Below are 18,624 nucleotides of genomic sequence, written 5' to 3'. Positions count from 1 at the left end.
GAAATGTTCTGTCAACAGATGAACAGTCTGTACGACCGCATGCCATGGCAAAATCACCCTGATATCACTAAATATACTAAACACAAATCACACTTGAATTGGATTGCAATAGGCCTACTAATATATATATATATATATATATATATATATATATATATATATATATATAAATATGAAGTGAGGGTCTCTCTCTCTCTCTCTCTCTCTCTCTCTATGAATGAATGAATGAATGAAGTATATAGTGATCTAACATGTTAACATCCACACTACTAACCTGGCTGTTTTGCAGTTCCTCACAGCTGGGACCAGTCTCCATCGCCCCTCCTTTGATGTGTTGTATTTCTGCAGGTCCAACTCCAGAAACTCCTCTGACATCTGCAGCATGACAGCCAGAGCTGAACACTGGGTCTCAGACAGTTTCTCTGTTCTGTTCTCTGACTTCAGGAACTGTTGGACCTCCTGATGTAATGAGTGGTCGTTCATCTCCATCAGACAGTGGAAGATGTTGATACATCTGTCAGGAGAGGTATCACGATCAGTTAAAAACGTCTTCAGGTTCTGGATGGCTTCCTGGATCTCCTCTGGACTGTTCTCTGTGTGACCCAGCAGGCCTCCTAACAGACTCTGGTTGGACTGCAGTGAGAGGCCATGAAGGAAGCGGACTAAGAGGTCCAGGTGGCCATTTTTACTCTCCAGGGATATATTCACGGCAGCTTCCAGGAAGCGTGAGAGGGAGCTAGAACGGTAGTATGTATCTCCCAGGAATGTCTTCAGGACCTCCATGTTCTTCTGTGTGAAACAGTGGAACAGGTAGACTGCAGCCAGAAACTCCTGGAAGATCAGATGAACAAAGCTGTAGACCGTTTTCTGGAACAGCACACTCTCTGTTTTGAAGATCTGTGTGCACACTCCTGAGTACAGCGCGGCGTCTTTCACATCAAGACCACACTCTTCCAGGTCTTCTTGGTAGAACATGATGCTACTTGTCTTCAGGTGTTTGAACGCCAGCATGCCCAGATTCAGAAGAACATCCCTGTCAGACTTCATGAGCTGCTGTTGATTCTCTCTCTTTTTCCTTTTTTCCCCCTCATGAGTCTCGTCATACTTCTGCTTCTTGGTGTTTGTCTGAACCAACAGGAAGTGGCAGCACATCTCAGTCAGGGTCTTGGGCAGCTGTCCTATCGTGGTGTGTGTCCTCAACATGTCCAGCAGAACGGTAGCAATCATCCAACAGAAGAGTGGGATGTAACACATGATGTGGAGGCTCCTCCATGTCTTCAAGTGTGAGAGGACTCTGTCGGCCAGCTTCTCTTCACTGAATCTCTTCCTGAAGTACTTCTCCTTCTGGGGGTCTGTGAACCCTCGCACTTCTGTCACCATGTCAACACATTCAGGAGGGATCCGATTGGCTGCTGCAGGTCTGGTGGTTATCCAGTGGAGGGCCTTGGGGAGCAGATTCCTCTTGATGAGGTTCGTCAACAGAGCATCCACCGATGATGTCACTGTGACATCAGAGATGATTTCATTTTCGTCGAAGTGCAACGGAGACCTGCTTTCATCGAGGCCATCGAGGATGAAGCAAACTTTCCAGGCAGCGAGCTGCTCTGCTGTGACCTTCTTTAACGTTGGGTGGAAATCATGGATCAGGTTGAGAAGACTGTACTGCTTATCTCTGACCAAGTTCAGCTCCCGGAATGAAAAGGGAACCAGGAGATCTATATCTTGATTCTCCAAACCTCTTGCCCAGTCCAGAGCAAACTTGCGCGCAGAGAATGTTTTTCCGATGCCAGCGATGCCATTGGTCAGAACTGTTTTGCTGGGTTCCTTTCTGCCAGGGAGGATGATCTTAAAGACTTTACAGCAGTTGATTGCATCGTCATGGAAGGTCTTCATGTTGGAAGTTCTCTCAAGCTGTATCACCTCATGTTGGCTATTAACCCCTTCACTCTGTCCCGCTGAGATGTAGAGCTCTGAGTAGGTGCTGGTGACGGAGTCTCCAGACTCTTCCGTCATGTGGTTTTTCACTCCATCAAGACTGTCCGAACTGACCTCCAAACTGACCTTATAATCGTTCAAATCAACCTGCAGACGGACATCTGAAATGAGAAGAACATTTAAAACATTCAGGTTAATTTATAACTTCACATGTTTACACATGCACACATCACTCATTTTCATTTAACACCCTGCAGACAATATGCAAAAACATCCAAAAGTAACAACAGATAAATAACTAGAACTGCACTCTGTCGAGTGCATACTTGCTTGTTGCACACTAGTAGGCCATAAATGGCCAACTAGTGCGCAAGCAGAGCGCGCATGTAATGTTTTCGCCCGCTGTAAACTGCCAAATCTCAGTATCTCTGTGAAGGAATGTTTGAAATGATTAATGTTTAGATGTAATTATTTGCTACCTACTATACATGTAAACATTTAGTATTAAGTATGATTCTAGTTTCTATCTATATAAGAAATACTGTTTTATCGTTGTAGATATATTCTGGATCCCTTTTTTTTTCAGAGAAAAATAAATCACTTATATGTGTTGAAAAAAAAGGTATATAAACTGAATTAAAATATGTTATACAGTATACTTTTTCTGTAAACGGTGGAATCTCAATATCTCTGTGAAGGAACATTTGAAATGTGTAATTATTAGGTGTAACTATTTACTACCTATCTAATTTATGTATGTAAACGCCTATAAAAAAAAGTATATAAACTGAACTAAAAATTTAATTTTAATTTTAAATCTATTTCATGTTAGACTATAGTGATATTAATACTAAATCATGGTCAGAGTAATATGTGTCTCTAACTTCAATTTCTATAATAATACTTTCACATTTGTTAAAATATACATGATCTAAAATATTTCCGTAATCTGTAGTTGGATTTGTATTTAATTGTTTAAAGCCTAATTTTGACATGTAGGTCTTTATACTTCTTTCTATCTTAGTATTATGGTCTTCATTGAAATCTCCTATTATCAAAATTGCAGAAGTCGGAGATGATATATACTGTACCATGTATTCGAGAAATGTGTTTAATTTTGAAAGCTCTGTTTTAGGTGATCTGTACATAAGAATGATATATAGATTTTTTATCTTTTACATGTATACATATATGTTCTACTTTCTCTAATATCCTGCTTTCAGTTGGAATTTCTTCAATGGAAATATCTTCTTTTATAGCAAACATAACTCCCCCACCTATATCTTTTTCTCTATATCTTTTCCTCATCCGCAGAAAAACATCAAATCTGTGCCCGTATTGCTGGATCAATGATGACGAAATGACCATATTTCTTACGTCATCATTTAGAGCTAGTCATACACGTATTTCTTACGTCATCATTTAGAGCTAGTCATACATCAAATCTGTACCCATATTGCTGGACCAATGATGACGAAATGACCATATTTCTTACATACACACCACGTACTCTAGTCCCAGCAGATCAGGCACAATTTGGTAAATTATTTTTTTATTGATTATGTATATAGTATACGTATGACTAGCTCTAAATGATGACGTAAGAAATATATATAGTATATATATAGTATACTGTATAAAGTGTGTAGTTGTAAGTTGATTAGCGGTATTCTGTGGTCACTTTGGTCCAAAAACCGTGACAGCCGTTCCGCCATTTCAGGACCCCCCCAGAAAAACATCAAATCTGTGCCCGTATTGCTGGACCAATGATGACGAAATGACCATATTTCTTACGTCATCATTTAGAGCTAGTCATACACGTATTTCTTACGTCATCATTTAGAGCTAGTCATACACATACACACACATTTGAGGCTTACGCAGAAAAACATCAAATCTGTGTCCGTATTGCTGGATCAATGATGACGAAATGACCATATTTCTTACGTCATCATTTAGAGCTAGTCATACACGTATTTCTTACGTCATCATTTAGAGCTAGTCATACATCAAATCTGTGCCCGTATTGCTGGACCAATGATGACGAAATGACCATATTTCTTACATACACACCACGTACTCTGGTCCCAGCAGATCAGGCACAATTTGGTAAATTATTTTTTATTGATTATGTATATAGTATACGTATGACTAGCTCTAAATGATGACGTAAGAAATATATATAGTATATATATAGTATATAGGCATATACTATATATGTATACATATATACTCTATACTCTATACTGTATAAAGTGTGTAGTTGTAAGTTGATTAGCGGTATTCTGTGGTCACTTTGGTCCAAAAACCGTGACAGCCGTTCCGCCATTTCTGGACCCCCCCAGAAAAACATCAAATCTGTGCCCGTATTGCTGGACCAATGATGACAAAATGACCATATTTCTTACGTCATCATTTAGAGCTAGTCATACACGTATGTGTATGACTAGCTCTAAATGATGACGTAAGAAATACGTGTATGACTAGCTCTAAATGATGACGTAAGAAATATGGTCATTTCGTCATCATTGGTCCAGCAATACGGGCACAGATTTGATGTTTTTCTGGGGGGGTCCTGAAATGGCGGAACGGCTGTCACGACAAATGGACCAGGCCGATCACATTACTTGCGCGCTCTGCTTGCGCAAGTAATAAATAAGTGAAGGATCAGTGGATCTGTGTAGTCATGTGAAACGGAGCTTTTGAGAAACGATGACGTCACCGCTCATTAGCGCATATCATTACTTGCGCAAGCAGAGCCGTGCGTATGCACCGTCCCAGCCGTCCCGCCAATTTTGATGCGTATGGACCGTCCCAGCAAATGACGTAATGACTACTTGTGCCTGATACGGCAGTGGTGTCAGATTACATACATGTATACACAGGAGCATTACCTTTAATCCTCCCAACACTAAAACATATCGTCATTACGTCACCATCGAAAACCAATTACACTCTGGCATTGGGTCCTTTAATCCACATCTTTATTACGTCATCATTGAGAGCTAGTTATACATATATATAAAACCAATGGTTTTATAGTTATACATATGCTATGTATAACTATAAAACCAATGGTTTTCGATGGCGGTGACGTAATGACGAGGGGGGATTAAAGGTAATGCTCCTGTGTATACATGTATGTAATCTGGCACCACTGCCGTATCAGGCACAATTAGTCATTACGTCATTTGCTGGGACGGTGCATACGCATCAAAATTGGCGGGACGGCTGGGACGGTGCATACGGCGCAAAGTAACCACAGTATACCGCTAATCAACTTACTAATTACATATACATAGTATATGTATAACTAGCTCTCAATGATGACGTAAGAAATGTGTGGATTAAAGGACCCAATGCCAGAGTGTAATTGGTTTTCGATGGTGACGTAATGACGATATGTTTTAGTGTCGGGAGGATTAAAGGTAATGCTACTATGTATACATGTATGTAATCTGGCACCACTGCCAGATTTGACAGTTTGTAGCGGTCGAAAGTACTTGCTCTGCTTGCGCACTAGTTGGCCATTTATGTGGCCTACTAGTGTGCAACAAGCAAGTATGCACTCGACAGAGTGCAGTTCTAGTTTTTACTATAATTAGGTGAGAAATGCAGCTTGTGCCTACATGGAAACTACACAGATATCTATCCGATTGTTCATGTTTATATATCACTGTTAACAACTTTAAAACTTATCATATGTTGCACCAACTGCAGCGAGCAAAGGCTCTGCTCTGCTGCATCCAATAATACATATATCAGCCTAGTCCAGTGCGGACTGGTGATTGCATTTGTATTTGTGCCGAGTGTGAAGCTTAACAATAGGTACTACAGATACTGTGGATCTTAACCTACCAATAAGGACCCAGGCCAAATGCCATTGCACAGTAGCCTACAGCAACAACAAGTCTATGCGTGGTGTTTGCATAGCCATGGGAAACTATCATCTCCTGCCATATTTTGCTCTCCATGTCATGGTTATGGAGAGAGAGAGAGAGAGAGAGAGGGTGCAGAGAGAGAGAGAGAGAGAGAGAGAGAGAGAGAGAGAGAGAGAGAGAGAGAGAGAGAGGGGGTGCAGAGAGAGGGTGCAGAGAGAGAGAGAGAGAGACAGAGAGAGAGAGAGAGAGAGAGAGAGAGAGAGAGCGAGAGAGAGAGGGTGCAGAGAGAGAGAGAGAGAGAGGTGTGAATGCAATAGCATCAAATAGCGTGGTTGGTGAGAAGAAAGTATACAGTGGGTCGCCGTGCGCATGGTAAATGGTAAATGGTAAATGGTGCATTTATATAGCGCCTTTATCCAAGGCGCTTTACATAGATTGTGCATTACATTCACCCATTCATACACCGATTGCGGCGGAAGCCATGCAAGGTACCAACCAGCACATCGGGAGCAATTGGGGGTTCATGTATGGCACATCTCTCTCCTGTTTAGGTAATAAAGGACTCATATATGGCACATCTCTCTCCTGTTTAGGTAATAAAGGACTCATATATGGCACATCTCTCTCCTGTTTAGGTAATAAAGGACTCATATATGGCACATCTCTCTCCTGTTTAGGTAATAAAGGGCTCATATATGGCACATCTCTCTCCTGTTTAGGTAATAAAGGGCTCATATATGGCACATCTCTCTCCTGTTTAGGTAATAAAGGACTCATATATGGACATATCTCTCCTGTTTAGGTAATAAAGGACTCATATATGGCACATCTCTCTCCTGTTTAGGTAATAAAGGACTCATATATGGACATATCTCTCCTGTTTAGGTAATAAAGGACTCATATATGGCACATCTCTCTCCTGTTTAGGTAATAAAGGGCTCATATATGGCACATCTCTCTCCTGTTTAGGTAATAAAGGGCTCATATATGGCACATCTCTCTCCTGTTTAGGTAATAAAGGACTCATATATGGCACATCTCTCTCCTGTTTAGGTAATAAAGGACTCATATATGGCACATCTCTCTCCTGTTTAGGTAATAAAGGGCTCATATATGGCAGATCTCTCTCCTGTTTAGGTAATAAAGGGCTCATATATGGCACATCTCTCTCCTGTTTAGGTAATAAAGGACTCATATATGGCACATCTCTCTCCTGTTTAGGTAATAAAGGACTCATATATGGCACATCTCTCTCCTGTTTAGTTAATAAAGTACCCTTGACTGCATTCCATTGTCACTGTGCCTGCATGCAGACAATGTGTGCGTGTGAATTAGCCTACATTATTATTTTTTTATATATTTTTTATCCCACGATTTTGTAACCCATTTTTCACCCCTCTGTGTCAATCATCTAATGTGATCCTGGGCTCTACACACCCTCCGCCAACCTAGTCCCCATATATGGGGGACAAGGGGAGACCAACCTAGTCCCCATATATGGGGGACAAGGGGAGACCAACCTAGTCCCCATATATGGGGGACAAGGGGAGACCAACCTAGTCCCCATATATGGGGGACAAGGGGAGACCAACCTAGTCCCCATATATGGGGGACAAGGGGAGAGCAACGGACTTGAACTCATGCTTCCTTCATGCTTGAGTGTCCAAGTTGCTCCTTTACACCTGACAGGGGGGAGTTTCCCTGGTTGGACGTAGCGCGTGGAAGGAACACGTTATTCCAACAAGTTCCTTTCCCCTCCATCAGGCGCCCCGGCTGGCCAGGGGGAGGCAGTTTAGAGACCAGGATTACTGCATGTTCTTGTGAGGGTACCTACCCTATAGGGGACACGGGGAGAACATGTGAGGGTACCTACCCTAGGGGACATGGGGAGAACATGTGAGGGTACCTACCCTAGGGGACACGGGGAGAACATGTAAGGTACCTACCCTAGGGGACACGGGGAGAACATGTGAGGGTACCTACCCTAGGGGACACGGGGAGAACATGTGAGGGTACCTACCCTAGGGGACACGGGGAGAACATGTGAGGGTACCTACCCTAGGGGACACGGGGAGAACATGTGAGGGTACCTACCCTAGGGGACACGGGGAGAACATGCAAACTCCACACAGAAAGGCCCTTTCGCCAACCCCGCCTTCGGGTATGGGCACTGATGACGCGGAGGAGGAAACACGCCGCCAGCACCCACAGCGTCCCGAGCGGGAATCGAACCCAGGACCTTCTAGCTGTGAGGCGACAGCACTACCAACTGTGCCACCGTGCCCCTTTTTTAGCCTACATTATAACGTGACATTTATTACACCTCGAAAATATAGCCACTCTACAAGCTCACTGTGGACTTCTATAGGTCTGACTCTGCTAATATTTTATGTGCAGGACTTGCCAAGTCTCCAGAGCAATGCTAAAGTGTCTATCATTCTTTTATTATATGGAGAGAAAAGTCGAGAGTCGGGATTTGGAGATTTACCACATAGTGTGAAATGACAGACAATGAAAGAAACATGTTCCACTTCCACTCACAATTTAGGTGGCTTTTTAAATGTGGTACTTATTCCTTCCTTAAAATATGATTGGCACCTCATAAGTGTAAATATAAAATCAAATATAATATCAACTACAATTGAAACCTGCAACTGCAGTGATTTTATTCTGTGTTCAATGCGTTTCTGTGTTTCTGTGTGGACTCAGCCCAGGCCTTAGGTGTTCAATTTATTAGCATGACGTTTCAATTCTTACTTGTCTTCAGTCCAGGTGTGGTTTGACTGGGTGTCTTCAGTCCAGGTGTGGTTTGACTGGGTGTCTTCAGTCCAGGTGTGGTTTGACTGGGTGTCTTCAGTCCAGGTGTGGTTTGACTGGGTGTCTTCAGTCCAGGTGTCTTCGACTGTCTTCGTCTTCGTCTTCGTCTTTGACTGGGTGTCTTCAGTCCAGGGTTCTGCTCAGTCTCACCACGCCTCTCTCTGTGGACATGATTACATATTTAGATCCACATTGGAGCCACCAGCTGGTTCCTATGTAGATCCCAAAATCCATCATTGATTGACTGATTGATTGATTTATACATTTTCATCTATTAATTAACCAGATAATGATGTCAGCTAAACTATTGTTAACTATGTGTTATTCCCAGCCATCCCTAGTTGTTTTATATAGTTTTGTTTTATATATATATATATATGTAATATTGTATAGTGTTAGGGGTCCTCATTCACAACGTAAATATACGACCAGGTGTAAATGAAATGCGTAATGATTAGAGCTGGGACTCGATTAAAAAAAAAATCTAATTAATCAGAGGCTTTGCGATTAATTAATCTACATTAATCGCATTTTAATCGCATATCAATATTCAACCCGAGAACAGCGAGAAACCTTTTTTGTAATGTTTTTTGGTATCCCAGTGAATCAATGAATAGTGACTACAGGATACCACTCATTTTCAACATTTTACTGTCATTAATATACCTGTTGTGGAAATAATAATAAAAAGTCACCCCATTCTGTGTTGCCTAGAACTTTCAACTGGAGGTCTGAAATTTTTTTAGTTTTGTTTTTTGTCAGACCTCCAGTTCTAGGCAACACAAAATGGGGTGACTTTTTATTATTTCCAGTTTTCAGTACTATAGAAAAGCGCCCAGTGAGAAACGTTCCGCGGTGAAAAAAAAGGTGCGATTAATTTATCTGTAGTTAATCGCGATAAATTTTTCTGTAGTTAATTAATCTAAATTAATCGCAATTAGTCCCGGCCCTAGTAATGATATCGTATTCTTCCGTCTGATCAAGCTGCGACAAGCTCCCGCGTCATCAGCAAAGGTGGCCGTACTAATGACTGCATGTGTGCTTGATACAGTGATAGCCTACAGCAGGGGTACTGTAAATACCGGATAAACGGTGGTTCCGTGGCTCAAATAATAATAATAATAATAATAATAATAAAACTTTATTTGTATAGCACCTTTCATGACATGAAATGCAGCTCAAAGTGCTTTACAGAACAATGGAGAATAAAAGAAAAGCAAGGCAACGACATTAAAAAACAAGCAGTAATGCAGTACAGTGAGGACATGAAAAATAAAAAATACAAGATCAATTAAAGGCAATGTTGTAGAAGTGGGTCTTGAGCTGAGCTTTAAAAATGTCTACAGAGGCTGCCTGACGAAGGTACAGTGGGAGCTTGTTCCATGCCGACGGCCCGTAGAAGCAAAAAGCTGCTTCCCCGTATTTTTTAGTTGCCATTTATTTGGGCAAAGCGAGCAGGCCGGCGGTGGAAGACCTTAGGGGGGCGGTTTGGGACATATTTAGGCAGGCAGTCATGTAGGTAGTGACTGCATGTGTGCTTGATACAGTGATAGCCTACAGCAAGCCTACAAACTCTGATGCTGGCATTCAAAGCAACCAAAGGTATCTTGCAAGTATGATTGAACCCTACAAACCCTCCCGCGCACTCAGATCAGCCAACGCAGGGAAGCTGGAAGTACCCTCACTAAAAACGCCGGGACAACGCTCCACACGTCCCAAACTCTTCTCCCTTCTGGCTCCAAAACTGTGGAATGCACTTCCCATTGCAGTCAGAACTGCAGCATCACTCTCAATCTTCCGCCGTAGTCTGAAAACCCACCTTTTCAGACTCCATCATGGCCCATAGCACTTACCCCACCCCCTTAGATAGCATTTCTGTAGACTTAGATAGCATTTGATACAGACTTATAGCATGTTATGTAGACAGCACTATAATTGTATTGTATGTAGTCATAGCACGCCATAGTACATATGTATAGCATGGTAGTAAATATGTATAGTTTATATGTATAGTTTCATTATATAGATATTCCACTGTTACTTTCTTAGCTTACGCATGTTTCATGATAAATGTTTTTATGTGATGTATTCCCATGCTTTTGTTCTTGCTTAATGTAAGTCGCTCTGGATTAAGAGCGTCTGATAAATGCCTAAATTGTAAATTATCTGTAGCTGTATATTTATTCAGAAGGCTTTAGTCTTCATGGTGTAGAGGGCATACAGCCTGTATATTTATTCAGAAGGCTTTAGTCTTCATGGTGTAGAGGGCATACAGCCTGTATATTTATTCAGAAGGCTTTAGTCTTCATGGTGTAGAGGGCATACAGCCTGTATATTTATTCAGAAGGCTTTAGTCTTCATGGTGTAGAGGGCATACAGCCTGTATATTTATTCAGAAGGCTTTAGTCTTCATGGTGTAGAGGGCATACAGCCTGTATATTTATTCAGAAGGCTTTAGTCTCCATGGTGTAGAGGGCATACAGCCTGTATATTTATTCAGAAGGCTTTAGTCGTCATGGTGTAGAGGGCATACAGCCTGTATATTTATTCAGAAGGCTTTAGTCTTCATGGTGTAGAGGGCATACAGCCTGTATATTTATTCAGAAGGCTTTAGTCTTCATGGTGTAGAGGGCATACAGCCTGTATATTTATTCAGAAGGCTTTAGTCTTCATGGTGTAGAGGGCATACAGCCTGTATATTTATTCAGAAGGCTTTAGTCTTCATGGTGTAGAGGGCATACGGCCTGTATATTTATTCAGAAGGCTTTAGTCTTCATGGTGTAGAGGGCATACAGCCTGTATATTTATTCAGAAGGCTTTAGTCTTCATGGTGTAGAGGGCATACGGCCTGTATATTTATTCAGAAGGCTTTAGTCTTCATGGTGTAGAGGGCACACAGCCTGTATATTTATTCAGAAGGCTTTAGTCTTCATGGTGTAGAGGGCACACAGCCTGTATATTTATTCAGAAGGCTTTAGTCTTCATGGTGTAGAGGGCATACAGCCTGTATATTTATTCAGAAGGCTTTAGTCTTCATGGTGTAGAGGGCATACAGCCTGTATATTTATTCAGAAGGCTTTAGTCTTCATGGTGTAGAGGGCATACAGCCTGTATATTTATTCAGAAGGCTTTAGTCTTCATGGTGTAGAGGGCACACAGCCTGTATATTTATTCAGAAGGCTTTAGTCTTCATGGTGTAGAGGGCACACAGCCTGTATATTTATTCAGAAGGCTTTAGTCTTCATGGTGTAGAGGGCATACAGCCTGTATATTTATTCAGAAGGCTTTAGTCTTCATGGTGTAGAGGGCACACAGCCTGTATATTTATTCAGAAGGCTTTAGTCTTCATGGTGTAGAGGGCATACAGCCTGTATATTTATTCAGAAGGCTTTAGTCTTCATGGTGTAGAGGGCATACAGCCTGTATATTTATTCAGAAGGCTTTAGTCTTCATGGTGTAGAGGGCACACAGCCTGTATATTTATTAACTGATTAACTAATTAACTGATCTACAACAAGCTCATGCATCGCGTTCACTGGATCAGTTAATTAACTGATCTACAAGCTCATGCATCGCGTTCACTGGATCAGTTAATTAACTGATCTACAACAAGCTCATGCATCGCGTTCACTGGATCAGTTAATCAACTGATCTACAAGCTCATGCATCGTGTTCACTGGATCAGTTAAATAACTGATCTACAAGCTCATGCATCGCGTTCACTGGATCAGTTAATTAACTGATCTACAAGCTCATGCATCGCGTTCACTGGATCAGTTAATTAACTGATCTACAAGCTCATGCATCGCGTTCACTGGATCAGTGCATTTAGCTCATGCATCGTGGAGGCGGTGCATTTTGCAGGCTGTAATGATGACCTATTTCAGATATTCACAATCTCTTGGGAAAGAGGCGGAAAGGGTACACCGGGCGAACCGCACAAATTAACTCATTACACCCCCTTCGCTGAACGACAAGGGGGATTGACGCAGCTTGATCGGACGGATAAATACGATATCATTACGCATCTCCTTTACACCTGGGCGTACATTTTCGTTGTGAATGAGGACCATTGTGTGTATATTAAAAACAATATAACATGTTTACAATGTATTAGTTTGTGCTTAATCAAACAGTGCTTACTGGCCTTGTTATGCGAGCGCACTTGTGAGATGATTTGGGAGCGCATGCGGTGATGCGGCATATGTGATTATGATATTATTAAAAAAAAGGCATGAATGGAATGCACGCCTTTATTTCCAAGTGACAATGACAAGCATACAGCTTGCCTATTTGTAGTAAGTACTAGCAGGCTATAGGCGTAAGGGGCTTAATCATTCACCATTTAACACATTGATTGCTAGAGTTTTCTATTTGCTCAGGCTTGGTGGTGCTGAGCGATTAACATTGGGACTTCTGAACTTTTTCGGGGCCCACAGCGAGGGGCCTCTTATAGCGAGAATCACACCGCATAAATCAAAAGGAAGCCAAACTAGTCCACTTCAATTTAAAAAAAAAAATATGATTCTACCATCTTCCATTCTGGAGATATTGACCTTTTTCTAACACCTGCTTTTCGCAGCACGCTGCTCTTTTGAAAAAACAGCAGAGATATGGAAGGTTGAAGTTGACAGACATTGACAGACATATATAAAAATGAACACAAATAATATCATATACATACTACACACTGAATGAAAGCCCTGAATGTCTACTTTTAGGAGGAAAACAAATACACATGGTCCCATGTATAGTTTGTCAGTAATTGGCTATTGAATGCAGCTTGCGCCCACCAGAGAGGATTTCAGAAAATGCATGGACCAGAAGAACTATTATTCACAAAATGAGGCCTATAGCGACATGTACATACTATATACCGTATGAAACAGAAGACTCTCTGCTTTCATAAGAAAAATACTTCTACTGTAATAATAATGAAAATCACACCCCTGTGAAGTGATATATATATTTGTATATATTTGTATATTTGTTTTCCTCCTAAAAGTAGACATTCAGGGCTTTCATTCAGTGTGTAGTATGTATATGATAATAATTTATTTATGTTTATATCTGCCTGTCAATCTCTGTGACTTTAAACCTTTATAACTCGCTATGATAACTTCATGAGGAAATGCTCACTTCACAGGGGTGTGATTTTTATTATTATTACAGTATTAGTTTTTTTCTTATGAAAGCAGAGGGTCTTCTGTTTCATACGGTATATAATATGTACAGAATCAGAATCAGAATCAAACTTTATTGTCACATCACATTACAGGTAACATGGGTGAAATTCTTGTTTGTGCAGGCTCATGTCGCTATAGGCCTTATTTTGTGAATAATAGTTGGACCTGAACAACTGCATTCAATAGCCTACTGACAAACTGTACATGGGATCAATATTATGTATTTGTTTTCCTCCTAAAAGTAGACAATTAGGGCTTTCATTCAGTGTGTAGTATGTATATGACAATAATTTATTTATGTTTATTTTTATATCTGCCTTCAGAACGATAGTATAACGGTGAGATGCGTTACTGGATCGGTGAGTTTAGTGGTTGAGGTTGACATGTCTGGACATGTTTGAGGAAAGAAGCACAGGAGAGAGAGATGATCAAATAACTGGCCGCTTTGTTGGACAACGCTAGCTGTCTTCACTTTGTTTGGGCAAAGAAGCACGTATAGTAGAGCTCAGCGATGGAAAAGAGTTTTATCCACGGCAGATAAGTAATGACGTATTATCGAGGGACCGCCATGATCAACTAACTGCCTGGGACCGAGGCTACGTTGTCACCAGCCAATGCAGCCATCGCTATCCGTTGTGTGATTGTAGCCTTTTTATTCATTATAATTGCAGTGATAAGACCTATATCACAGCCGGGCGTCTCTCTCGATACCGTGGATATAGCCTACATCCACAATCACACAACGGATAGCGATGATGGCTGCATTGGCTGACGAAGACGTAGGCAGTAAGTTGATCATGGCGGTCCTTCGATAATACGTCATTACTTATCTGCCGTGGATATAAAGCTCTTTTCCATCGCTGATCGTGCTTCTTTGCCCAAACAAACAAAGTGAAGACGCGATGGCGATGCACACAACGGATAGCGATGGCTGGTGAAGACTGAAGACGTAGCCAGGCAGTTAGTTGATCATGGCGTGTGCCGTGTGCGTGTTGAAAACGTTATGAAATGGCGATCGTTGAAGATTATTCTTGGTTTATATACTGGCAGAGGGCAAATCGACACGACTGCGTTATATCTTTTTCCGAGAATGAGAGAGCGGTGCAAGGCGATTGCAAGGCGCAGTGTGGCCTGGGGCCAGTGGGGGGGGAACTGCAATGCGATCCGGGCAGAAGAGACTCCCCCCACAAAGATTCCTCGGGAGAAACCATGTAGAAACAGGAGGGGAGGGGGAATCGAGTGTATTCACAGACACTAGACTACTACTAGAGTATGGGTAACTCCATTTTAGATGCCCTGACATCTGCGTTGGTCTATGCCGTTGCCGTGCAGACCCATACGTGTAATGGAGGCATTGGAGGAGGGAGCGTCTTCGCCACAGACAGACCTCTTTTCAGGAGGGAGGGGCTTTTTACTCCCGGATCACATATTGGAGCTTCCTGGAGACGATCGCTGTTAGTTTCTTCGGTGTCCTGGAGCATAGGACGTTGATGTACAGTAAGCAATAAAAAAACGTATAAAACGTATAGATACGCTTCGCGCGTACGGCGTTCGATATTAATAAAGCGTATGGATACGTTTCCAGCATTTTTTGTGTTAAATAAGTGCTTTGACAGTTCAGATAAAAGCGAGATCATTTTCGAGGGTCGGGAGGACGGGACCGCGGCGTGCGTCGCCAACACATACCAGCACACATGCAAGCGGCAAGCCTTCATCCATATGTTTACGATTCGTTCATCAATGATCAAATCACTACATAAAAGTTGATTATGTCTGCCTTGACGACATGATAGCCTATCTCTCATGCAGGCATCACTGAGTCACCCACAGGTCTTTAATATCACAGCAGTGCGGGAGAAACCTTTTTCCCTGTAACCATGGTTTCCACAGGTCGTATTGCATGTGTTCATGTCGCAAAAACGAGGGCGAGGCTTGATTTCATAGGGCGTGCCAGATAGATTTCAGCCGTCACATTTATTAACGTCAGAACGAAATTAAGGAAGGATCAGCTGTTTGCGATCGCTTTATAAATGCCGTGGCGACGTGGGTGTACTACGAAACCTGCACTCGAATCTGTGGCAGATTTTACACTCGATTGATAAATGAGGGCCATAGTGTATATATTGTACAGTAGCATTATAGTGTATATATTGTACAGTAGTATTATAGTGTATATATTGTATAGGAGGATTGACATACTGTGTATCTGGAGGTCCAGGTTCATTGAAGTTAGGAGGAGCTCCTTTAGACCAGTCACTCTTCATAGACAGAAGGCTGGGAGTTGGAGACTCTGCTCTGTGGTACAGACGTCTGGAATAACATAAATGTTTGTGTGAATGAGGACCGTAGTGTATATATTGTACAGTGTTATAGTGTATAAATTCAGGGCTGCACACAACTTTTTTGGTCTAGTACTCAGAGGAGCACCTGGAGGAGTTTCTTGGTGCTCCTAAAATGCGGCGACCCGTCTCGCCGGATGGATAAAAGAGGGATGAATAACTTATAGCAAAACAATATGTATTGGATGAGTGGAGAGTCAATGGAGGGTATTGCAACTCTAGATTTAGCCCTAGAATGGCTCTTGTTGTAGATTCATCCCATTATTTAAAAAATCTAAATTTGCTAAAATCTAGGTCCATGTGTGGTCCAGCCCTATGGAATGCATATTATAATAAAAAATAACTTAACACTTCCTAAGGATAATATGAGCATCAAAGCAATATTTAGATTTTTTATTATTTTGTATTTAAATAACCGATCTACTAGCTCACAACGTGTTGCAACACGTTGTGAGCTAGTAGATCAGCTATTTCTTTAACATGCGACACATCGTACGGCGAAGCATACATCAGGCTTCCCTAGTTCCCTTTTGTTTTTAGCTGAGGCGACGTACGTAGTCAGACAGTCAGACACACATGGCTCCTCGGTGCAAAAATAAACAGTGTACACTACCCGACTTTACCATAATAAGGGACAGTATGTCGAGACACGGTGTTCATGTTGGGCAGCAGCAGTGCCAGTCCGCAATGCTTTAAACTCTTCCCACTCCACTATGTCGGAACTAAAACCTTAGTACCCGTAAAAAGTCGGTGGCCGGTGCCTAGGCTGTGAGAGACGCTAATATGGTTTCTGCCTCGGATTCGGGTTCTGAGACGGCATCGCACACGAGCAACCATGCTGCTCCAGCACCCGGAAAACAAACACAAGCACAGCGGCAAATGGGAAGAGTGCAAAGCATCCAAAGCATGCCCTTTTACACCGGGGACTACAGTAGTTTGCTATCTGAAACGGAGAAGACGGAACTATTTGTGTCAGGTTTTCCTGTCAACCGCCCTCCATCATTACAGCCATTTTGCAGGCTGTAATGATGACCTATTTCAGATATTCACAATCTCTTGGGAAAGAGGCGGAAAGGGTACACCGGGCGAACCGCACAAATTAACTCATTACACCCCCTTCGCTGAACGACAAGGGGGATTGACGCAGCTTGATCGGACGGATAAATACGATATCATTACGCATCTCCTTTACACCTGGGCGTACATTTTCGTTGTGAATGAGGACCATTGTGTGTATATTAAAAACAATATAACATGTTTACAATGTATTAGTTTGTGCTTAATCAAACAGTGCTTACTTATGGCCTTGTTATGCGAGCGCACTTGTGAGATGATTTGGGATCGCATGCGGTGATGCGGCATATGTGATTATGATATTATTTAAAAAAAGGCATAAATGGACTGCACGCCTTTATTTCCAAGTGACAATGACAAGCATACAGCTTGCCTATTTGTAGTAAGTACTAGCAGGCTATAGGCGTAAGGGGCTTAATCATTCACCATTTAAATAAGTGCTTTGACAGTTCAGATAAAAGCGAGATCATTTTCGAGGGTCGGGAGGACGGGACCGCGGCGTGCGTCGCCAACACATACCAGCACACATGCAAGCGGCAAGCCTTCATCCATATGTTTACGATTCGTTCATCAATGATCAAATCACTACATAAACGTTGATTATGACTGCCTTGACGACATGATAGCCTATCTCTCATGCAGGCATCACTGAGTCACCCACAGGTCTTTAATATCACAGCAGTGCGCAGTCTCACGCCTTCGCCGTGCACTGCGCACGAATGGGTAAAATTAATATAGGCCAGCCTACAAACTAATTCCATTCATGGCGATGCGATGTCGATGTGTCATGTAGGTGCGTGCGTGCGTGGACATGACAGCAAGGCAAGCGAGGTGAGAGGGAAACAGACAGGGTAGGCCTACAACTTTATTTAATTCATGCAGGTGTTCGTTCTTTATTTATTTAACAAGACACCAGTTAGTTGGGCTTGCAGGTTGCGTGTGCGTCTGTGTTTGTATGAGAGAGGGGGGTGAGGCGGGCAGCAAGGCACGGGAGAAACCTTTTTCCCTGTAACCATGGTTTCCACAGGTCGTATTGCATGTGTTCATGTCGCAAAAACGAGGGCGAGGCTTGATTTCATAGGGCGTGCCAGATAGATTTCAGCCGTCACATTTATTAACGTCAGAACGAAATTAAGGAAGGATCAGCTGTTTGCGATCACTTTATAAATGCCGTGGCGACGTGGATGTACTACGAAACCTGCACTCTAATCTGTGGCAGATTTTACACTCGATTGATAAATGAGGGCCATAGTGTATATATTGTACAGTAGTATTATAGTGTATATATTGTACAGTGTTATAGTGTATATATTGTACAGGAGGATTGACATACTGTGTATCTGGAGGTCCAGGTTCATTGAAGTTAGGAGGAGGTCCTTTAGACCAGTCACT

General features: G+C 42.1%; 1 protein-coding gene across 1 annotated transcript in view; it reads right to left on the bottom strand.

The window, feature by feature from the left end:
• Positions 1-18,624, bottom strand: part of LOC310877078 (protein NLRC3-like) — a gene marked incomplete at its 3' end in the record, with an annotated part of 46,354 nt that overhangs the window by 2,509 nt on the left and 25,221 nt on the right. Inside the window, exons 4-5 of the mRNA XM_083790762.1 lie at positions 8,574-8,792; positions 275-2,096 (exon numbers count right to left, since the gene is read on the bottom strand). Of these exons, the coding sequence (XP_083646888.1) occupies positions 275-2,096; positions 8,574-8,792 (2,041 nt within the window). The remainder of the gene's footprint in view (positions 1-274; positions 2,097-8,573; positions 8,793-18,624) is intronic.

The sequence above is a fragment of the Protomyctophum parallelum genome, assembly GCF_964188405.1.
Source record: "Protomyctophum parallelum genome assembly, chromosome: 2".
In the NCBI taxonomy this organism is placed as follows: Eukaryota; Metazoa; Chordata; class Actinopteri; order Myctophiformes; family Myctophidae; genus Protomyctophum; species Protomyctophum parallelum.
This window is presented reverse-complemented; position numbering and strand designations above follow the sequence as displayed.